Source organism: Centroberyx gerrardi, chromosome 13 (genome assembly GCF_048128805.1).
Source record: "Centroberyx gerrardi isolate f3 chromosome 13, fCenGer3.hap1.cur.20231027, whole genome shotgun sequence".
NCBI classification, from domain to species: Eukaryota; Metazoa; Chordata; class Actinopteri; order Beryciformes; family Berycidae; genus Centroberyx; species Centroberyx gerrardi.
The window spans coordinates 13676773-13699193 of NC_136009.1; the positions used below are offsets into that span (position 1 = coordinate 13676773).

Sequence of the window (22421 nt, forward strand, 5' to 3'; positions counted from 1 at the left end):
TTCAATCCTTTTGCCTTGGAGTGTACTTGGTAAATGTAGAGGGAACAATGAGATTGGGATGGAAATGTATATTCCAGCAGGACAATACAGCCACATCAGCACAGGAATGGCTTCAGAACAAGAATGTGAAAGTCCGTGACTTGAATCCCATTGAAAATCTGTGGAATGGCATGAAGATGGCTCCAGCAAATCTGCAAGGAAGAATGAGAAAAAATCCCAAAATGCAGATGTGCCAAGCTGTTACATACTGTACATATCCATATAAGACTCAAAGCTGTGATGTCACTGTCAAATGTGCTTCTTCAAAGTTCTGACTCAGGGACTTAAATACTTATTTAAATTAGATATTTCTGTTTCATTTTCAATACACTTCTCAAAGCATTTTCAATTTTCATCATGGGGCATTTTGTATCGATCGTTGACAAAAACAAAATCTGAATTAGTCTAGTTTGCAACTCTACAAAATGCAGAAAAAGTCAAGGTGTTTGATTTTTCTTGGAAGGAAGGAACTGTTCGAGAAAGACGAGGGAGAGAGAAAGAAGAGACTGAGATAAAGGACCATGAAAGAAAGGATGGGAGAGAAATCCACCCTAAAACATATTTCACACATGAAAACACTATATCCATTTTGAAATTTAAAAAACTGAAATGTAAGACCCAATATTGCAAAATTTCATTCTTAAAAAATACTATGTTGTAAGCAAAGCTCTTAACTTGGCTAATAACTTGTATAGTATTCTATAATGGGTTCTACTTCTATGCCAGCTATTATTTTTAAAGAGAACATATTTTTTGCAACTGGTGGATATTTCTTTTTGAAAAAATATGTGAAGCTATTCTACTCCAGACTCATACAGTTTTGTTTGAGCTCTTATATGAACAGGACTGAACCAGAGAATAGTACGCCATCTCTGCAAAATCACCCTCTGTCCAAAAAGTCACTATGGCCTCATAAAGAGTCATAAGAGACACATTTTCATGTTCACACAGCTAGACCGAACTCTTCAACATCATAGGAATAACCTGAATAAGAAAGAATAATGACAGTGAGTTCTAGTTTACCTGTAATTGGAAAGAAAATGAACAAAGAGCCTTTGAATTGAGCTGTTACTGCTAAGTGGCGGGGATTTCAACAAAAGCTTGCTAATATCTTGTGCTTTTTATAGGGTAATGTATTACCATGGACAGCAGATGGACATTCTTCTCTTTTTTTGGCTCATATGGGAATTGTTTTAATAGCCATTTATGCCATTTACCTCACAGAAAACCCAGAAAGAGTTTGCCTTTCACACTAGAACTGAAACATCAGGTTGTCCAGGTCAAAATGTTTATATGAGACGCTGCATTTTAATTCTAATGTAATGAGTGTCAGAAAAGCTACTGAAACAAAACTAACAATTGCATTCACATTCATCCCCACGGCTCTTAATCAAGAGTCATTCTCTGGAGAAAAGCATGTTTTTGTCCTCGTTGTCCGTGCTGCTGTGCCATGTGTACTACAGTACAGAGCAGTATGTATGTTCAAAGCACACACTGTCACAAAAATTGGCTAAATGTTTTTGTCTGGAAGGTAATAAATAGGTCATTGCATTTCATTTATCACAACCTGAAGGCCGGGGTCGGGGAGTTACATTACAATAATCTGATTCCAGAAATGGTAATTATAATTCATCACAGTTACTGTAAAACGAAAACAGAAATCAGATTACAGATACTACTTAAATAAAACAGGTGATTACTTTTTCAGTTACTCAGAAATAAATGGAAAAGGGGGATTTAGATTGTTAGATTATGGATGCAAACATCATTTTGCAACCATTTAATGTCTGAATCCAGTCTGGATGGTTTAACTTCATATTTTAAGGATTTGTGAAGGTGAAGCAACTAAAAGTAACAGAGTAATTAGATTATATTACTGAGTTTGATTATTCCAGTGGATTATATCACTGGTTGCATTTTCTAGCCCATCATCAGTAACCTGTAATGGATTACTTATTAATGCATTTGGATTAATGGAATTTGTGGTGGATTTTGGCGATTTTTCATTCTCTCTCTCTCTCTCTCTCTCTCTCTCTCTCTCTCTCTCTCTCTCCCTCTCTCTCCTCTGTCTCTCTCTCTCTCACCAGAAGAGTGCTGCATATAAGTTACAGTGATGTTTTGTGCCAATCACTAATACGCAGAGGTGGTGAAAAGTTTTTCTTTGATGTGTGTGTGGTGTTTCTTGTTCTCATGTTCTAGTCTCTCTCTCTCTCTCTCTCTCTCTCTCTCTCTCTCTCTCTCTCTCTCTCTCTCTTTCTTTCTCTCTCGCTTTCCAGTTCTCTGCCAGCAAGTGATTTGTGCCTTTTTTTATTTTTTTTTTGAAGCAACAAAGAAGTCATCTGTGAGGCTCAGAGCAGAGTGGCTGTAGACTCCAGTAAGTGCAAACAGGTACATGATGCTATTATGGTGCTGCAGCGACACTTAAGGAGCTGGATAATTGTCTAGTCAGGGGAAAGCTGTGAGGAAGATAGACACATGGGTAATTACATCTGTCAGCAACATGTAAAGACATTTGTGTTTGCCTGGGAGCTAAAAGGTTTCCTTTGCCCAGGCTTTGTCTAGACTAGACTACACTGTCCTATTCAGAAATATAATCTTCTTCAATGCAGCATGCATTACCTAGTTTGCCTGCTCCTCTTCAACTAATTTATTTTCTGATGTGACAAATTAGTTGAGTTACAACAGGTATTGGTCCTATAGAATCAAGGATAGAGTACAGTATGCTCTTTATTAATTTGAATGTTTTCATGCTGCACTAATGAATAATTATGTCTTTCTACCTCAGCATTCATGGTATTGTACAAACAGTTTTGCCTGCTGAGATGTAAAATTGTATCATGTCATTATCTTGAGCCATAAACAGGCAAATGTGTGACATGCTAGTATCCAGTCTGGTTCACTTTGGCCTGTTTCTGAACACTCTGCTGTCATTGTTTGTGTATATCATTGTTTTCTCTTGGGAAAACCTCTTGGCAGTAAACCTCTTGAACCTCCAGTTGCAGTTTGAGCCAGTGAACCATGCTGGCCACTCAAGGATTTCCACACACAAGATTGCAGGGATTGTACCTGTTAGATTTAGCTTGGTTTCTGTGAACCGCCTGTGAGATTGAAGCCATCGGGGTGTGATGAATGTAGTTGGTTTGTTCGCTGTTTTAAGGTTGATGAGAAAACGTGCACTTTCAATTAACATTCAGATGCCATTAAATTATGTTGTGAGTTCATCTAGGGAGTACAACAGTGAATCTATAACACTACAATCTAGCAAATCAGAGAAAATAACAACAGATATCAATAACTTCAGACTTTCCTTGGCTTGATTACACAGTGAGCAGCAAAGTGGTAAGCAGTAATTTGCCAGAATGCCAGTAATAATAAGAGCGCGTTCGGCCTAGATTTCCTAGCAACTGGTGGTTCTGAAATCACAGTTTTTATGGTTTTCCATTAACGCCTGAAAATGTAAGTCCCCTTGCTGCCTTTAACAAGCATGAAAGCCTCCCACAGAGAGACCCGGTGAAAGATGGGTTATTCTGACTGGCACCGGCTGGGTTGTATCTGAGAAGTAATTACTGCCACGATGATACACAATGGAGGGGCTGTGGTGGGACATTTGTGCGTTATTTGCATTTTGGCGCTATCTGTGTGCAGCATGATGCTTATCCAGGTTCAGACAAAGGTTGCAGAAGGGCAGAAGCGTGGAACAGCTTTTGTGTGGCTGACTCATTTTGCTCGTCTTCATGGCTTTTTGACTGTTCTGCGGTCGGGGAGGAGGATCCAGATGAGATTAACTTCCCTGAAACATCATTGTCCTCTCGTTTGGCACATTTTATTTGATCTCACAATACATAAATATACTGTATTTCACCAAGCAATGCACAGCAGTATAGCAAGGCAGACACCAAGAGACAGGAAAATGAGCTTTTAAGTTTTATGCTAGCATCAAATACTGCATATGAATGGAAAATGTCCTGTAATGGTTCTATTGCAGTGCATGTGAAAGAGCATATTCTTTATATACATTTGGGACTTTCTCGTCTCCTGTCTGAGTCAGCAACAATAAAACAAATCCATATTTAACACATCAATCTTTTCAATGAAAATGTAACATCCCCAAGTTCCTCATTTGGAATAATAATGACATGGGTAATTGTTGCCTATGTGGGTCTTTGAGGTACAGAATATGAAATCACTCAACGGATTGAAACAACTGAAATGTCACACTGGATTTTTGCTGGATTGTGTGAAACTTCAGCCCACAATGTAACTCAAAGCCGCCTGATTGGAGGGTTTGATCAAGGTCCAGACTGGAATTGTAATTCAACCAGGAGCATACTTACAAAAATAGCAGATTTTGGCAAGACATTTTTACAATGTTACATGCATACTACAGCTCAAAAGAGTGTGTCCCAAGAACAGCTTTCTCTGACTAATTTCAGTGTGCGTGCTTTCAGACTGAGTTGAATTTGATTTTGGGGTTTGTCAATATAGTCTACTAACAATCTGAGTCAGGTATAGAACACAAGGACTTGGTTCAATAATAGCATCAAAGAAAAAAATAAATGTTTGTTTATCTGTATGTAGTGTCACATGACAATCTTGACTCATAAAGGAGTCTTTCATTTGGCATTATGGGAGTAAATCACATCACATTTCTTTGTGTATACTAACGTGACCGGGCGGCACCCCCTCCACTCTCCTGCCCCTCAGAGCGAGGGTGAGAAGGTTCTGGATGGAGCGAGAAACCCGGAGCAGAAGCGCCTTCAGACCGGCCCGGTACTCTCGTCGGATCAGGCAGTAGAGCACAGGGTTCAGACAGCTGTTTGCGTGGGTCAGACACACAGTCAGGGGGAAGGCGTAGGCCTGGGCGTTATAGAAGGCTTTACTGAAGGGCACCAAGTCAAATTTGATCAGCACCCCCCACAGAGTCAGGGCCTGGTTGGGCAGCCAGCAGATGAAAAACGTCAGAACTACAATGGTGACAGAGCGGGTGACTTTGGACCGGCGCCGGTGGCGGCCCTTCTCACACTCTGACCTCTCTGTCACACTCCCGCCGACCGCACTGCCCACAGTGCGCCGGCTCAGGATGAACCTGAGGAGGAGGAGGTAGCACACGCTGATCACCACCAGGGGAACTACAAATCCCAGAAGCAACTTCTGTGTTTGATAGAGTCCCAGCAGGACTTGGGGATCCCAGTGGCCTGAATCAGAGTCAGAGAACCGCACTAAGCACAGCTCGTCATCAGCAGACACCTGCAGACACAGAAACATTTGCATTGAGGGATGTTAAACGCTTGCAGAATTTGTGCACTGTAAGCAAAACAATCAAGAGAAGATGTCAGTCTCAGATGTTGGTTCTTTCTGTGTAATTCAACAAACCTGGACAGTGGTGGAGTAGAATGCGTGAGGCAGCGTAGCCACCAGTGACACCATCCAGATGGCTAAACTGGCCCACTTGGCCCGAGCCGCGGCGATCCTCGGGCTGCCCATCTTCAGAGAAGTGGCGAGGGAGCGGTAGCGGGCCACGCTCATGGCGGTGAGGAAGAAGACGCTGGCGTACATGTTGAGGGTGGTGACCGAGCTCACGATCTTACACATGACGCGGCCGAAGGGCCAGCGGAAATCCAGCAACGTGTCTACGGCCCAGAAGGGCAGGGTGAGGACAAACTGCAGGTCCGTCAGCGCCAGGCTCATCACAAAGCAGTCGATGGAGGAGTGGTGGCCCCGGTGCCGGGAGTGGAGCAGGAACAGGGCCAGTAGGTTACCCACAAGCCCCAGGACACACACCACCAGGTAGACCAGGGCAATGAGAACCCGCACCTATCAGAGGCATGATCAGAGGGTGCAACACATGAAGTTACAAATACATACATAAAAGTCTTTTCATTAACTGTGCATCGACAGTGCATTGACGGATGAATCAGTGATGCAGATATACAGGACTCATCTTGGACCTGCCAAGTGGTCACCAGAACACACATGAGCACGCACGCACGCAGAGAGAGAAATGAATCTAAAATACAGAAAAACAACTGTTTTCTTTTAGCATAAGGACGTTTTTCTGGAGGGCGTTTCACCTGCAGTCCATGCAAAATTAAGCCTAATTGGCTTGACATTATCGTTTTCGGTATGGTTTCACCTATAATATAATACATTTTAGTTATATAGCATGTTACATTAAAAGAAGGAATAGATACATTAACAAACAGAAAAAGCAAAACACTAAAGCCAGTAGAATGCGTGTTCGTATCAATCGTCATAAAAGTCAGAAAAGAAATACGTTAGAGTTCAATTCAATTAACGTAATCTTCTGAATAGAGTAGTCTGATTAAGACTATGTGTTGAAAAGGACTGCACGCATTCAGCTCTCTCTCTCTCTCTGTCCAGACCTACCGCCAGGTTGGCGCTGTCTCCATGCAGCTCCGCCGTGGACTCCCTGGACAGCAGCTGCAGCCAGCAGTTCAGAGAAAGGTTAGAAGTCGCGAGGCTGGAAGCGGCCGCTGCCCCGGTGTCGTTCACCTGCTGCCGGTCACCGTCTTCCCCTCCGCACACACTCAGCCCCACCAAGAGCCCCGCGGCACTGCTGTTGCTTTGCATTGTGGTCTATTGCTCCAGAGCAAAGGGCGAGCTACTTTTCAAAACAAGTAACTGTTTTTCCACCAGGTCGACGGTTCCCTTTAACTTCCAAAGTGTCCGCGCGCAGGAGATGATGCAGAAAGGTGGGTCCCCATTGTCCTCGTTTCTTCCTGTATTTAGTCTTGTTTCTTGTTCAAAGTGGTTTCTACATCAGCGGCATCATAAAGCACAGCCTGCTATTTTCCCAAGTGAGAAATTAAAGATGAAAAAGTTCATTAACCTCGTGATAACCTACTTCGGGCCGTTCAGTCCAGAGCCTGACATTGTGCAGCTGCCTCTTGTTTCAGTGATGCTGACAGCATCCAGTCTGGAGGTTTTTATACCCGCTGACCGTTCTCTCCGCCGCTTGGTGGCGCGCTGCCTGAGTCTTTCCCTCTCCACTACACGCATGTTGATATCTGCCAACAGAGCAGCCAAGGAAAACACAGCTCAGTTATTTTTTAATTCAGAAAATGACACCCCTTCCCCCGCCCTGTATCCCCTCGAAGATACAATCTGATATTTCTGAGAATATCAATATGCATTCATGAAGACTTTTCTGCTTCATGCCCTTATGATTAATGGGTAAACAAACAGGGAAAAGGTAAAGATATGTTATGGCTGCAAAGAAAATATTTGTAACTTTAATCAAGCTTGACATTCAATTCCAGCTACAGTGCTGCATCATTTATTCATCACTAAACTGTCTTAGGTACATAACTGACATACTCATGGCTTTGATTTAATCCGCCTTTCTGCTAAACAATACATTGGGTGAGGGTAATTTTCTGTCTGGTATTTACAGATGCACCAAAGCTCCCAGCAGAACCTCATCGCTTCTGGTTTTTCCTGAGTCTGAAGCAGCACCCGGATCCCGGCTCTTTGGAGGTCAGCTCAAAAAGCTACAAAAATATGAGGGGGTCAAAGGTCATTCATGGTGACATTCACATCACATAGTTCTTCGCTCCTCTGGGTAGAAGCAGGTGGAGCGGACAAAATCGTTTCCATTTTGGGGGGCAAAGGTAGCAGCTGCAGACTATTAATATATTAATACATAAGAATTTAATGGAAATCTCGGCTCTTAACCGAAGGTCACCGGGCTCTTGGTGTCAGGACCCCTCAGCTTTGGAAATCCCTGACCGAAAACCTCAGGCTGGCAAAGTCAGTATCGCCTTTTAAATCACTTCTCAAAACTTACTTTTATGTAAAAGCCTTTTCATACTGCATCTTTCATTCACTCCTCTTTTATTAATCCTGTTTTACCCTGTTTTATCTCCTGTTTTCCATGTTTTATCTATTCTTTTTTTTTTTATTCCTCCTGTCCTTTTATTCCTTTTTGGATTTGTCCTGTTTCTAACTCCGGTTTTATTTTCTCGTATCTCTCCTCTAGGCCTCCTTTTAACTCTTTTATGATGTTTTATTTGTTGTCTTCTTTAATGTTTATGTTGATTTTACCTCGTTTCTGTGAAGCACTTTGTAACTTCATTTTGAAAAGTGCCGTACAAATAAAGAAATTCTTATTATCATTATTATTATTATCCTCAACATTGTGAAATAATTGGGCCATTTTCAGTCAGTTACTGAATTCTGTGGCTTTTTTCCCCATCATCGTTAATCAAGTTTCTCAGGATGGTCCAGACAATAATGGCTCCTTCTGTTTTTTTTTTCTTCATTATATTCCTCCCTCTTCCTCATCAGGCACTCTTCTCAACTCACAATCACCTTACAATACTCTGAGCGCATTATGAGGCTTGATCATAGAGTGAATTATTCAGATGCTGTGTCTTGGCTGACCAAAGACTTTAAATGAGTTCCCTTTTTCATTCTGCTTCCTTTTCAGTCGTTTGTATAGAAACTGTCTCTCGGACCAAGTGATTTGAATTCAAACTCTGAATAGTTCCCTCCGCATTGCTGCAACGCATAATACACGGCGGTATTTATAGGCAGAGAGCAACAGAGACACAATCAGCAACTCTAACAGCAGCCTTGCCTCAAAAAAGGTGACTATAGTTTGTGAAAAAGCTCTTCACACCGGCCATGATCTCACATGAAAGTTTTACACATGACACACAAATTAGAAAGATTGTTTCCTCTGCTTGTCAGTCAAATCACATTACTGGTGCTTAAATAAATGCACATGATAACATTAATGTTGTCTCATTCTTAAATTGGCAAGACATTTGCTTTTGTACATATACAGTACACTGCACCTGTACACACTGGTGAATATATGACAATAGCTAACTATTCTTGTCACCTCAGATTGAGGTTTTGACAAATACAGCAAAGATGCATACAGCCCCCCTGTACACAGATGAATCCTCCCGTAGGTGATGTATTGACAGACAGGAACAGAGGTTAGAATGAATACAGCAGATGTTATTCCAGTGTTTGATGAGAATCTGGGTCAGATCGCATTATGTGACGGTAAGTACAGCACCGGCACCAGCACCACCGAGCCGGTTACAAGAATAATCAGCGAAATGTTCTTGTTTTAATGGATGGAGAGAAGTGAGAAAAGGCAATTTCAGTAATTTCTCTCCCATGCATTGAGTGGCAGTGGCTTTAGAACATTTGCTTCTCACCCCTCGCAAATATAACAACATAGTGGCTTCCAAATTAAATTCACTAGTATGAAACCTTTATAGTGAAAACTGTTTTATTCTCAGGTGCTTGTCAGTACTGAACAGACATACAGCGAAATGTCTTTCAAATCATACTTTATTTGGTTTTCTGACATGTTAATTAAAATTAAATAAGAAAGTACAACAATGAATACACATTTGCATTGTTCGGTAGCCACACATAGGCCTATATCATGCAGTAAGTAATAATATAATACATTGTCAATATAATACATGACCCCACCGGGGGTCTGAGGCTCAGTTTTTCACCAGGAAAATGGAGAATTAAATCTGTGTGGATGACCTCCACACTGACCTCCATCTGAGCGAACAGTGTTTGTAAAGTTCTTGCCGGCTCAGTAGATTCAGATGGAATAATCTTTCAACTAGCGTGTCTGTGTGGTGGGAATGAGAGACACCCCATGATACCTCAATCTTTGCTGTGTAGCTATGAGAAATAGATGCTGGAAAGCAATCAAACATCTCATTTGGATGCTGTGCGTACAAGCAAGCCGACACTGTCTGCTTCTTTCCTCTAGGGGGCTCAAAGAAGTCAGCGGCTGTTTTTGAGGCTGTCATCCTGGTAGTGGGAGGATAGGGGGTGTGTGTTGGGGAGATCTGTCCCAGTCCAGAGCCTCTCCATGAGGCGGGACAGAGCCTGCAGCCCCCTGGAGACTGACAGGGAAGGTGGAGGGGTTTCTGCCTGTTCCTCCGCCGACTGCAGGGAGCGGGACGGCACTGAGGGGCAGAGGAGGAGTGGAGAGGAGTTAAACTGTGTCTCTGTCTGTATGTGTGTGTGTGCATGTGTGTGTGTGTGTGCATGTCTACAGACCTTTGGCCTCTGTGTACTCTCCCTGGCTGAGCTGGCTGTAAGGGTCTGGCTGAAGACTGGAGGAAAGGAGGAGAGAGAAGGAGAGAAGCAGCACCTGGAGATAAATAAAAATAGTAGGAGAAAAACAGACCGAGAGTCGAAAACAGAAGCAAAGTCGGGTGGAAAACAGAGAGCGTGAGAGAAAGAAGAAAAGAGAAAGAAAAAAAGGAAAGAGTGTTATCAGGCATTATTTACATAAAATTTTGCACAAAAGTTGAACACACAAAGGGTCTATTCAAACATTTCAGAAGATTGAGATCCTCAAAGTAAACACAGCCGTAGTCAACAATGGCACTGTGGCTGTGGTTTTTAATTATGTGCTTGGGCACAATGGCATTATATATGTATCTGTATCTATGATTGTCTGAGCATATTCTCAATGGTGTAAAATTAATATTCTATTAATATCCTTAAATGTCTCACCAGGATGCAGGTTCCTGTCTGTGTTGTTTTGCTGGAGCCATTAGGAAGGAGAGCCTGCAGCCTGCTGAGCTGCTCCAGCAGAGAGCTGCAATATGAAAACAGACAGGAAGATGAAAGAGACTGTGTAAATGTTTGCGTGAAGGTCCACAGGTTCCATGGAATATGGGCATAATTTTTTCACAGTCTGTGAGAAGTGGTGAATAATACAACAAAAAGAAGAATAGCACGCGGCAGGGAAGCACAGTCTTACATGGCCTCTTTCAACATTTTGTTTCAACTCACTGTAGCTCCCTGCCAGTGTCAGGAAGAAAGCAGCATAATGAGATGACAGAATGAAGAGGAGGGAAGGGTAGAGAGTGCCATATGTGGGTTTAATATTGGATGTGTTTTGTATTGTGTCGATTTTATATTGAACATCAGTCCTGGTTTTGTATGCTCAGCCAGGCTGGTGGAGCACACGTTATTTACAACGACGGCCTCGCAAAAGGCAAAACAGTGTATCGAGGGGACGGGGATATAGGGACAAAATAAAAGTAAATCTAAATAAATGAGTAAACTGACAGACCGGCATAAAACGACATGCAGCACGGAAATCACATCCACATAACAGAGAATGAAACAGGATTCACGAGACAAAGCCAAACACAATAAGAAAGGCGTTGGAGTATTTCAGGGCAGCACATAAAGGTGGAGTTTATTGGGATTATCTCAGCAGCATGTGTTTGAGATAATGGCTGCCATAGAGTCCATGAGAGGGGATGCAGAGATTAAGCAGGTGATACCGAGCTAGAAACTGCAGTGCTGGTTTTACAACAGCAGTCAGGTTACAGGAGGACTCACATGTTGGTCTGCTCCAGCTGGTGGACCTTCCTCTGCAGCTCCAGGTTGTGTGCGCTGCAGGCGGACATCCTGAGAGGAGACAAACAGAGGGAAAAGGGAGAGGGGAGCGAGGGAGAGATAAAGAGAAAAAGGGGGCATCAAATAATGTTATGCTATTGTCTGTCCTCCTTTTTTCCTCCTTGCCAATATCCGTCTGCTGACTGTTATCTTGCACCCCATTCTATCATCTCCTGGCCCCACCCCTAACCCCCCTTTGTTATTCTGGTGTCTCTCTTGTCTTTTAGTCACTGTGACTCACCCCCTATTATGGCCCTCTGACTGAGCAGAATGAGGTCTGATAATGATACCCTGCTCTGTTCTGTAGCTGGCTTAATTATCAACAAATGCTGACTCGCCCAATGGAAATGGCAGCCTTGTCTTCGTAATGCAACTTTTGTCATCCAGCGGCAATTTAGCTCAAAGCTGAATGAGAGGCTGATAGCGCACTACCAGATCGTTAAAGCGCCAGTCTGGAAGTTTTTGGAATTATGGGTATGTGCACACAGATTTTTTTTTTAAGTTAGGCCTTGAGGGAAATAATCTTTTTGACAAACAATGCAAACATGCGCAACACATTTACAGCTTCAATACATGTACAACTCTTGTCCAGCTGTGACATACTTGCAGTCCTTGTGTCAGCGGCTCACTCAATCAGTTTGAGAAAGAAAACACATCTTCAGCCCATTAAGTGTTGTGACGCACACAGATGGGAGAGGGCAGAGTAGACTGTTCTTCCTGTCTTTCAAAACAGACTACTCAACATGTTCTACCCATCTGTGGTGGCCAGCGCATTGTTCTTTGCCATTAGTTGTGCTGGGGAGGCAGCAGCGAGGCGGGGGAGGCAGATCGGATTAACAAACTGGTGACAAAGCCCGGCTCCGTCATAGGACTGAGGCTGCATCGCCTGGAGGCAGCAGCGGAGAGGAGGAAGAGGGATAAACCGAACTCCGTCTCACACAAAACCTCTCACCCCCTCCTATGATGAGCTCATACAGCTACAGAGTATCTTCAGCTTCCGCCTCATCTCCCCAGGGTGCAACACAGAGCACTTTAGGTGCTCTTTTGTGCCATCAGACTGTACAACGCTCCCTGTCTAAACGGTCCCAGCCTCAGCCAATGAGGAGGGAGCTGAGGCAGGATGGCTGCACCTGTCTATATGAACTATACAAGCTGTGCTGGAATACCTTCACATTTCACTGCTCTGGCATTGCTTACACAGATCGTAATTCTCAGTATGTATTTATATTGCAGTATATATGTAACACTGTACTGTTGGTATGTTCTCTTCATATGAGTCATCTCTGGACACTGCTTCTGTACGCATAATATCTCCATCCAATATGCTCTATTTATGATAATGATAATGAGAACAGAGTGCGCACATCGTCCCTTTTCTCTGTGCACACAGGCTGCCTCCAAATCTGCACCTTCTATGTTATATAAAGTGAATATAAAGTGAATATATTTGGAAGGTGTATAGTTTTTACAAAGCACGTCTACATGCCTAGACATTTTTGTACATATGTATGGCCCTCTGCAGACCTGTTAATGTGAATACGACCACATTCTTTGCACATCATGCATGTAATCTTCATTTCATATTTTTATATGCTCATTTACTAAGTATTGTATTGCATATATATTGATATATTTGTAATATTTTTTACTTATTTCATACTGCAGATACAGTATGTCACCTTTTGTCCCAGTAACTTCTCCACTACCACTGGTGCTATTTTGCACACCCTCTTAATTTTCATAATCCATACTTTTTTTGAACTCTCATCAGTTCCCATGTGGAACTGTCAGTTGATTATGTTTACATAACTCCTGTTTGTTCAGTTCCTATTTACATTTATATTGTATTTTTCTTTGCTCTATCCTTTTCCTATTTGCTGCTGCAAAAACCCACAGGGATCATTGAAGTTTCATCTGATTTTACCTTATCTTATCTTATATAAGCAATGTTTTTCATTACAGCGCTAAATCAGGAATGAGAGAGTGGAGACCGCCATAATAAACACAACCAGTGGACAGGGACTCAACAGGGTTCACCATACTGTATACGTGGGCCACACTTGCCAGATTTGGGTCTTTCATTAATCTTGTGTGTGTGTGTGTGTGTGTGTGTGTGTGTGTGTGTGTGTGTGTGTGTGTGTGTGTGTGTGTTCATCAGATGGAGGAGATGAAGGGGGTTCGCTGGGCATGCATCGACATGCTGGAGAAAGAGAATGACTGGATGGATGAACCAACGAAGAAGAGAGCCACAGAGAAGGCAAGAACATCTGTCTGCTTCTTTATCTACATTTTCACAACATTTTCACTATTAAAAGTAGCATTTATATTTCCTCTGTCCAACCCCAGTCAGGACAGTAGCGTCACTCCCTAGCTGCTGTCATAACCTGAACTCATTTCCTCTAGAAACACCTTCTCTTCCCCCCTTGCCTTCCTCTCCCCTCTAAATTGTAATGCCTGTTCCCATGTCTTTGTCTTCAACTTGCACTGAAAAAGACAAGTGACTTGCTTGCCAACTGTGAGCATCTTGGTAAATAATGTAATAAATTAAAATCTCCAATAATAACACACTACTATAACTTAACAGCTAATGTTACTACTAACATAAACTTAACAACACCTACTAGATACACTGTGAACTCATCTTTCTTTGTGAAAAATTATGTAGCCAAGCGGTGTCCCTTGTCCTCTCATTCCTTTCTTTCTTTCCTCTTCTGAAAACTAGATTGATCTTTCTGAAAGGCATGATGACTACACTCCTGTCAGTTTTGTTTCTTTTAAATCCTCTGTTGCTGTTCTATGAGCTTTTGATTTTGATTTGACACCCCCGACTCACTGTCAAATTCCCCCACACCCTTTTCCTTCTATTTTTCCTCAATAAAAGATATCAGCAATGATATCTCCGACATAATGCACTGCCTCTGTAGTTTTATCTCTGTAGAGAATTGTAAGTTCCACTACAGTCAACAGTGTATCACCGAGGCCTGGACACGAAACAGAGATTATTTTCCTGCAGTCAAGCTATTTTAATTAGCTGACTAATTGTTGGAGTGAAGCTACTGAAGCAGCAAATATTTAAAAAAAAAAAAAATGAGAGAGCGGTCCAGAAGAAGACAAAGCTGGATGATACCAGTGTATGCCACAGCACAGCAGGGAAGAGAGCTTTCCTGGAAGCCCCTGTGGAGAGGCAGGATGGGGCCCTGAAGGAGAACTTCTGCTGCCAGGGGCTGCACATGGACGTGGAGGCAGAGGAACGTCTCGCGCTGGTTCGCCGTCACCAGGCCTGGCAGTTCCAGGTGGGCGCAGAGACCGTGTTGATGGCCCGGGCCCGAGCCGGGGCCCGAGCCCAAGCCCAGGAGAAAAACCTTCAGCTGCAGAGGGGCCGCAAGAAGATGCCGCAGCAGCGGGCCATCGAGACCAATGCCGATGAGCTGGAAACTATCCCAGAACTCCAGGTTGAGCTGAAACCTATCTCAGAGCTCCAGGTTGAGCTGAAACCTATCCCAGAGCTCCAGGTTGAGCTGGAAACTGTCCCAGAGCTCCAGGTTGAGCTGGAAACTGTCCCGGAGCTCCAGGTTGAGCTGGAAACTACCCCGGAGCTCCAGGTTGAGCTGAAACCTATCTCAGAGCTCCAGGTTGAGCTGGAAACTGTCCCGGAGCTCCAGGTTGAGCTGGAAACTATCCCAGAGCTCCAGGTTGAGCTGGAAACTGTCCCGGAGCTCCAGGTTGAGCTGGAAACTATCCCAGAGCTCCAGGTTGAGCTGGAAACTACCCCGGAGCTCCAGTTTAAGCTGGAAACTGCCCCGGAGCTCCAGGTTAAGGCTCAGGAGAAGGAGGAAAGTGCCAAACAAGATGAGATCATGGCCTCCCTCAAACTGGCTGAGCAGCAGCTGGAGAGCCGCCTGGAGGAGAGGGAGCAAGCGTGGGCCACAGCAGAGAGCAACTTGATGGCCAAGCTTGCTGACCTGGAGAGGGGCATGGCTGACATTAAGAAGAAGCCAAAGAAGCGCAGCTGGCTGCGGCGGCTCATCGACGCCCTGACTCCGACCAGCAAGGAGAAGCAGAAGAAGAAGGAGAAGCTGGAGTCCACCTCTAACCATTGCTCCAGAAAATTCCTCAGCTTCTTCAAGCGCAGAACCTGAGCCCCTTCACATCTGTGCTCACACACCTGCACACACATCAAATTCCCCCAAACCCTTTGCCTTCTATTTTCAATCAATAAAAGATATCAGCAATGATATCAAAATAATGTACTGCCTGTATATTTTTATTTTTGGAGAGCGACAATGTTAGAGAGAAAATATATACGCTATGTTGGCTGTATAGTTGTTTTTAAAGTTGTTTTTAAACTATCAGTTGCTTGTGTACTTTTGCTCAAACTTTGCTCACTTTTTTGATCAAACTCAGAAATGGAAGTGTAGCTACTATGTTACTCTACATTTATCTCATCCTGGAGTCACATCATGACCTTGGAATTATAACATTCCAGTTAACATTTTAGTCAAAAACAATTTATTCATATACAGAAATGCAGCCGTAAAACAAACAGGTCTTAGCATTAAGTTTCATACAGATGGTTATATTAGTTTTGCTATCTGCTATAGGATGTGAGAACCTAGAAGCTTAGCAGCCTAAGCAGCCTAAGCAGAAATTTAGCTTAAAAGATGAGCTGATGTTTTCAGCTTGGTGTACCACAAATAAGTTTATATCGGGAGTTGCAGTCCTGTGTCTACTGATACAGTCAGCAGTGGGGTTTTCTATTTATATTATATTTTTTAAAATGGAAGATTTATTTAATGCCTGTTTGTTGTTTTCCTTTTATTCTTCGTGGCTAATCCTTATTTCTTTGATATTGATGAGACAAGGCAATTAATTAAGGTTGATTCAAGAACTGCCATCTCCAAATCACACGCCTGGTTATGATTTGAGAGCCATTGTTAGAGGTCGGCTTTAAAAGACAAATGACTGTGACTGATTGTTGTTGGGCCGAAACGTTTGTGCCATCTTTTTCCCTTCCCTGCCCTGTTCACAATAAAAAGAGGGGAAAATTTGGAAGAATTCTTCCTATTGGTCACACACACCCCACTAAAATAAGTCAGACAAGAGGAGCCTGGTTGAGCGCAATGCTTATTTTTGACTATTGAATTGTATTTTCTCACATGTATTTACTCCTTGTCCGTGCAGTAACGTTACAGCCTTAAAGTAGTAATTGGTGAGATCCTTGTTTTTTGATTTTGGATGGAAAAAATCATTGGTGATAAGCGTTTATTACTGTGGTGACACTGCACTTCCCAGAGATCACTTGTTAATCAAACAGTGTGTCCAGTACTGTGATGTCTTTTTCCTTGGATTTTCTGTTGATGAAGTTTGAGTTTCTGCAGGTAATTGCTCTTTTCTTTCTGAGTGTTTAGATCAGCAAATATAAAAGCTGTCATGAACTGGATATAGGTTGAATCACTATTGTGTTATATCAGTAATAATAGAGAGAATAATAAAATGGGCATTTATTTGTATAAAAATGTCCCAATAGTTTGTTTAAGTCAGATTCAAGGCAAGTCACATTTCTGAAGAGTTTGCCCAGGTATGTAACAGCTGAGCGTGCTGTGGGACACAGGGATAATGTCACGCTGAGTGAGGATGCTGAGTTCAGCCGGCTCCTACCTTCCCTCCAGACCGTCAACGTACTCCCTCTTCTTCTTCCGGCTTTCCTGAGCCGAGTGCTTGTTGCGAATTTTCCGCCGGATCTTCTTCAAAACCCTCTCTTCAGACTTGTCAGGGAGATGAAACGCATACATGAGAGGAGAGGGGGAAAAAAATTGCGATTGAAGACAAAAAGGTTAACTGAGAGGAAACAGAGAGGGGATAACTGGCAGGGGCTGGGTAGCTGGGGATATGGATGTTGAGAGAGCATACATGTGTGTGCCACGTTTGTGTGTATATGGTGTACAAGTCAGTAATTTTAATTTTACTTAAGTACATTTTTACTTAAGTAGTGTACTTAGTGAACGGTCAGTCAGTAAAGAAGAGAAGAGTAATCTGGCTTTACTTTGTGCACTTTATTGTGTAATTTCCAAATTTTCCAATTAAAAGAATCTAGTTTGAACTCTGTCCTCTTGAATTGCATGGATCTAACAATGTTCTATTTTCTAAAATGAAACTCAGTGACTTTTACTCTGAGTACATTTTAAATGAGCTATACTTTTTACTTTTTACTTAAGTAGATTTTTACACCAGTGCTTTTACTTCTACTAAGTTTTTATTATACTAAGTAAAATATCAGCAAAGTAACAGCACTTCTATTTGAGTAGGACATTCTAATACTTTTTCCACCACTAATAGTGTATATGGTGGTTGTTGTGTGTGTGTGTGTATGTGTTTGAGGGGGGGGGGGGGTTCTGCCCTACATAACTTAGTGTGTTGTTAACATACCTTGGATAGAGGCAGCTTGCTGGGCAGTTTTACTCCTTCTTTAGCCAGCAGCTTCTTCTCATCCTCATCAAGTACAAGCTCCTGTAGGGAATGCTGGGGGATTCGCTGTGCCTGTGAAATAGATGGAAAATAATATTCCAGTTCTCTCTCTTTCTCTCTCTCTCTCTCTCTCTCTCTCTCTCTCTCTCTCTCTCTCTCTCTCTCTCTCTCTCTCTCTCTCTCTCTCTCTCCTTACCTTCTGTCCAAGGTTAGACAGCAGCAGATCCTTCACTGTGAGGGGATGACTGGAGGGAAGTGGGGAATTGTGAGTAGCAGTGAGATAGTAGGCAATCCCAAACTGCTCTTGGAGGTCAGCAGTTTCCCAACCTGAAGACAGAACCATTTTTTATTTTTATTTTAGTAAAATACACAGCAGGTGATGATTCACAAAATTGCTGGTGGGTGCCACACAGTTCCTACTCCCATGTTATAAATAAGATAATTTTGCCTGTACACTGCAGTGCTTTTATGCGTCATAAAATGCTCATCATACATTTGCCTTTGTTTGAAATACTGTTATTTTAGACCTTGTTTACAGTCAAATTTCAAGCATTCAGGGATCAAGAATAAGCGTTGTGCAAAGGGACCCATTATTCAAAAGAACTGTCCCCAAAAGATAATTTCCTCAGGCAATGGATGACAATGGCACAACCTGTTTAGTTTAAAAACGCTCAAAAATGGAAAACCAAAGCGTTTGGTCTTTTAATGAGCTCCTAAGTGTCAGAGGCCCAGCCAGCAGCACTCATTATCGAGTCTTTCATTTATTCCTGACCGTGTCTCTTTAACTGAGGCCCTTCGTTGCCCTGCGTTGCCCTGCATCTTATCGAGGCATCTACTCAGCATCAGAAAGACAGATTTGAATCCACCACTTCAAAACACGCTCATGGACATTCCTTTGCGTAGTAAAACACAGCCAGCAGTCTAAAATGTCACTGTTTCACATCATCATTTTCCTTCGTAAGTCTAGCGGAGCTCTTACCTAGGTCAATGGACACATCAGGTGGCGTTTGGTTTGGTGCGAGCTTGCCAGGCGGATGGTGAGGCGGGGGCGGAGGCTGAGGGTGAGACTGTGGGTAGAAGGCTGGGAAGGGTGTGGCGGAGGGCGGGTGAGGGCTGTCCAGGGGATCGGATGGGGCGTCCTCATTGATCCCACTGTCACTGGTGGAGGGGGACCACAGGGGGGAGGCAGGGGCAGACGAGTCGCTGCCACCTAGCAGGGCGTCCAGGAAATCATCAGTGTCAGCTCCGTCTGGGCTCAGGGTCTGAGACGGAGAGTATGTGTATATCATCAGCACTCGCTCTGCACCATCATTTGCTGGATGGATGGACTTAATCAGATAATTATATTCACACACATGCACACACAAGCACATAAACACACATGGGGCTGCTCCACATCCATATATGCTAGTAGATAATATGAAATTCTGATATTTATGTTATGGTGGAGTTCAAACCCTTGAGCCTGTTTTATCCTTGACTCCTCGCCTCACCACTGTCAGTCACGCATGCTTAGATTTACAGTGTGATGCAGGAAAAACAATGAGCACAACAGTATATACAGGCCTCACAGTTTGGAATAAATCTTCTTCTTTAGCAGATTCATCTCCCTCCTTAAATGTATTTAAAACAGGTTTTGATTTCAGACAGCTGCTAATGCTCTCAGTTATACATTTGATCGCTTACCTAATATCCTATATAATATATTTGTTGTACCAGTTTACTAATCACTATTATGTAACTACATTTCAGTAGCCTAATTGTATTTTCATTATTGTAGCTACTTAAGATGAACTTTCCATGTTTGTAACTTAATGAGTAGAACCTCGGTGAGGTTTTGATATAAGGTCATCTTGGGCTTTTTACCTCACCCGCACATGTACATTTCTTTCCCTTTCTTTCTTTGCTTGTTTGTTTGTTTTTTTAATATGTGCAAATAAACTAAACTAAACTAAACTAAATCTAGCCAATATTCAGCTCAAAGTCACAATGTGATAATAAGATCCAATAAATTTGTGATTGAGATTATGTTGTCTATTGGCTGTCAGTTTTCTGAGAGACTCACTGGCAGACTGCAGAATGACCACCTTACTCACATCATGAATTGTGATGGTCCAAGGTTGGTTGCTGTGGCAACTGGTGGTTTCATCTGTGTTCCTAAGCAGAAGGTCAATGATTTCCATCCCACCATGCACCTATAACGAAGAGCTGCTCTGATTATTGGAGAGTCAGACTTTAACACAGGAGGATTCACAGAGAACAAGTTGTTTTTCGAGCCTGTGTGCAGTTCTGGCAGAACATGAAATCAACACTGCCACGGGTAATATAACATCCTCAGTTAAGGTGTTGCAAGAAGCAAATTCCCTGTTTGACGAAGATAGGAGCCTTGTTAAATCAATAAAGAACCATATTACCTTCGTTAAAGACACTGGTGCTGTTTTACCTTGACTACACCCAGCATGAATTATTCTGTTACTTCAAGAGTACGCTCAACCCAGAGGCTTCACGCATTGATCCGAGTGCAAATGTAGCTATCTTACCTTATCAGCAGTCATAATTCCAACATTAGAGCAGCGCTGATTAAATCTGATGAAAGTATCCAGCAGGTTTGAAAACACAGAACCAGATCAATATGTTGATATGTGGTGTTGGTGTGTGTCTTTGTGCGTCTGAAGTGTGGGAGGTATGCCTGAGTCTGTTTCAGGGGACAAAGTTGAAATGCCACTTCACAGAATTACTTTCTCAACCCAGCTGATCACTGTCCAATCACATCTTTAGCAGACAGGTGAGAGAACCAATCAGGATGAAAGGAAGACTTGGTAAATTAGTTAAGTTGGTCACAGGCAGGCTAAAATTGAACTTTGGCATAATTAAGATAACTTTGTTTGCTGCATACTTTCACATTCTTTTTGTTGCACAGGGTTGAAGTTTTTATTCACATAGAACATGGAGAGACTTCTTTTATACTCTATAGTATATTACACTACTTCTATTATTACACTACTATATATTATACTCTATAATCTATACTGTCACTCTCAGTAGAAAGCCCACTTTCATTTCAAAAGCTTTTTGCCTGATCTATCTTTGGTATGGTATTGATCACTCAGGTTAATACAAAGTACAAACAATACAAACAATTCAGTTCAAACTCATCACTTCTTGTGGTGTTCATCTTTCAAACATAACATCCAATTTCTATGTGTGAGACATTAGGCGTTGTACATTCTAAGATCTGTATAAAAAATGACTAATGACAGTAATTTCTATATCGGAGGGGCCTTGCCATGCCTCACCACAGCTTATCTTTATTGCCACACTTAAGAGCATCTGTTTACTGCTAAGTCTGAGCATACACACCATAAAGAACGGCATTATGTAATATGTTCTCGGAGCAGAGGCACATGAGGAACATGCACGCTTACTGCAAAGTGATGTATCTGCAGTATCCTGGGACCTAGAGTTAACTATTATCACTGTGAGGATATACAGGAGAAGAGATTCATCCAGTGGCACAAACAATCAGAGCCAAACATTATATTCCACTTCAATTCAAACAAACCAAATCAACAGACTATCTTTCAGTTTTCTGAATAATTCTCAAATATCATTAACACAATACACACAATCAAGCTTTCCAAGCCAAGAGGACCTTCATTGATTTTGATTATCCCTTCCATCTTTACGTCTAAGCACCGCTACTCTTCTGAGGAAAGAGACCGAGCCGTGTACGTGGGTCTGGTAGCCCACATAATTGAAAAGCCTTTTTCTATAATTTTGTGAAGGAGCACCTCACCTTACCCATTCCTTTCTCATCTCCTCTGATTATGTGTCAAGTGTGTGTCAGGATGTGAATGAATGGAGCCATTACCGATTCTCTCTTTTATAAAATCTGTCAGTCAGTGCAAACAGCTCTAAAGGGTTTGATTTCAACATTCGCAGAGATTGAACCATTCATTTTTACAGTCTTTCTATGAGCTACGATTTTCAGGAAATCTTTTCAGAAAAATAATAATATGAATAAATTCAACAACTGCTAATCTTCCAAAAATGTCACTCCCATGCCTATACTATCTCATGAAAAGGGTCAATGTTATATTAATTTAATATTATGTTATCTTTTTTGTGGAGCCAGTGTAAGTTATGAATTTAGCCCTTTAGCCCCCAATTTGTGACACAGGAGAAGATAAGCCTTTTATTTACTCTATCTGGACCAGGTCTGATGGATTTATCGCTAGTTTATAATGGAAAAATGACCAGATTAGGTTTCACACAGGGTTCCTGTATGTATGTAAACCCACTTTCTAGGACTGCATTCCTAATATCAATCCTATCACTCTTGTCAGTCAAGTTGTTGATGCATTAAAACCCACTTATCTGTGACAGAGAACATGGTATTATCAGTAGTGTAATAGGCCTAATTGCATGACAGCTGAGCTCCGCTATCTTTATTGTTGTTCTTTCTTAAGATTAGAGAGTTTCAAAGTACATTC

At 42.2% G+C, this 22421-nt stretch overlaps 2 protein-coding genes across 2 annotated transcripts; both read right to left on the reverse strand.

The window, feature by feature from the left end:
- Window positions 1-4680: 4680 nt before the first annotated feature.
- On the reverse strand, window positions 4681-6630 carry LOC139929269 (relaxin-3 receptor 1-like). The gene is made up of 3 exons (XM_071922123.1): window positions 6427-6630; window positions 5413-5853; window positions 4681-5286 (listed from the first exon to the last, which is right to left on the reverse strand). The coding sequence occupies exons 1-3, from the start codon at window positions 6628-6630 to the stop codon at window positions 4681-4683; spliced, it is 1251 nt and encodes a 416-aa protein (XP_071778224.1).
- Window positions 6631-9825: 3195 nt separating this feature from the next.
- Window positions 9826-20111, reverse strand: LOC139929265 (cyclic AMP-responsive element-binding protein 3-like protein 3-B). Its single transcript, XM_078287647.1, has 9 exons — window positions 20056-20111; window positions 18908-19206; window positions 18125-18255; window positions 17890-18000; window positions 17122-17228; window positions 11407-11475; window positions 10567-10651; window positions 10105-10198; window positions 9826-10010 (listed from the first exon to the last, which is right to left on the reverse strand). The coding sequence occupies exons 1-9, from the start codon at window positions 20109-20111 to the stop codon at window positions 9826-9828; spliced, it is 1137 nt and encodes a 378-aa protein (XP_078143773.1).
- Window positions 20112-22421: the final 2310 nt, after the last annotated feature.

Coding starts and splice junctions, on each gene's coding strand:
- LOC139929269 (XM_071922123.1), bottom strand. CDS start 6,630: ATGCAAAGCAACAGCAGTGCCGCGGGGCTCTTGGTGGGGCTGAGTGTG. Junction 5,854..6,426: donor GAGACAGCGCCAACCTGGCG/GTAGGTCTGGAC, acceptor TGCCTCTGATAG/GTGCGGGTTCTCATTGCCCT. Junction 5,287..5,412: donor TCTACTCCACCACTGTCCAG/GTTTGTTGAATT, acceptor CTGTGTCTGCAG/GTGTCTGCTGATGACGAGCT.
- LOC139929265 (XM_078287647.1), bottom strand. CDS start 20,111: ATGGAAATCATTGACCTTCTGCTTAGGAACACAGATGAAACCACCAGT. Junction 17,229..17,889: donor GCAAGCTGCCTCTATCCAAG/GTATGTTAACAA, acceptor CTCCCTGACAAG/TCTGAAGAGAGGGTTTTGAA. Junction 10,652..11,406: donor CAGCTGGAGCAGACCAACAT/GTGAGTCCTCCT, acceptor TTCATATTGCAG/CTCTCTGCTGGAGCAGCTCA.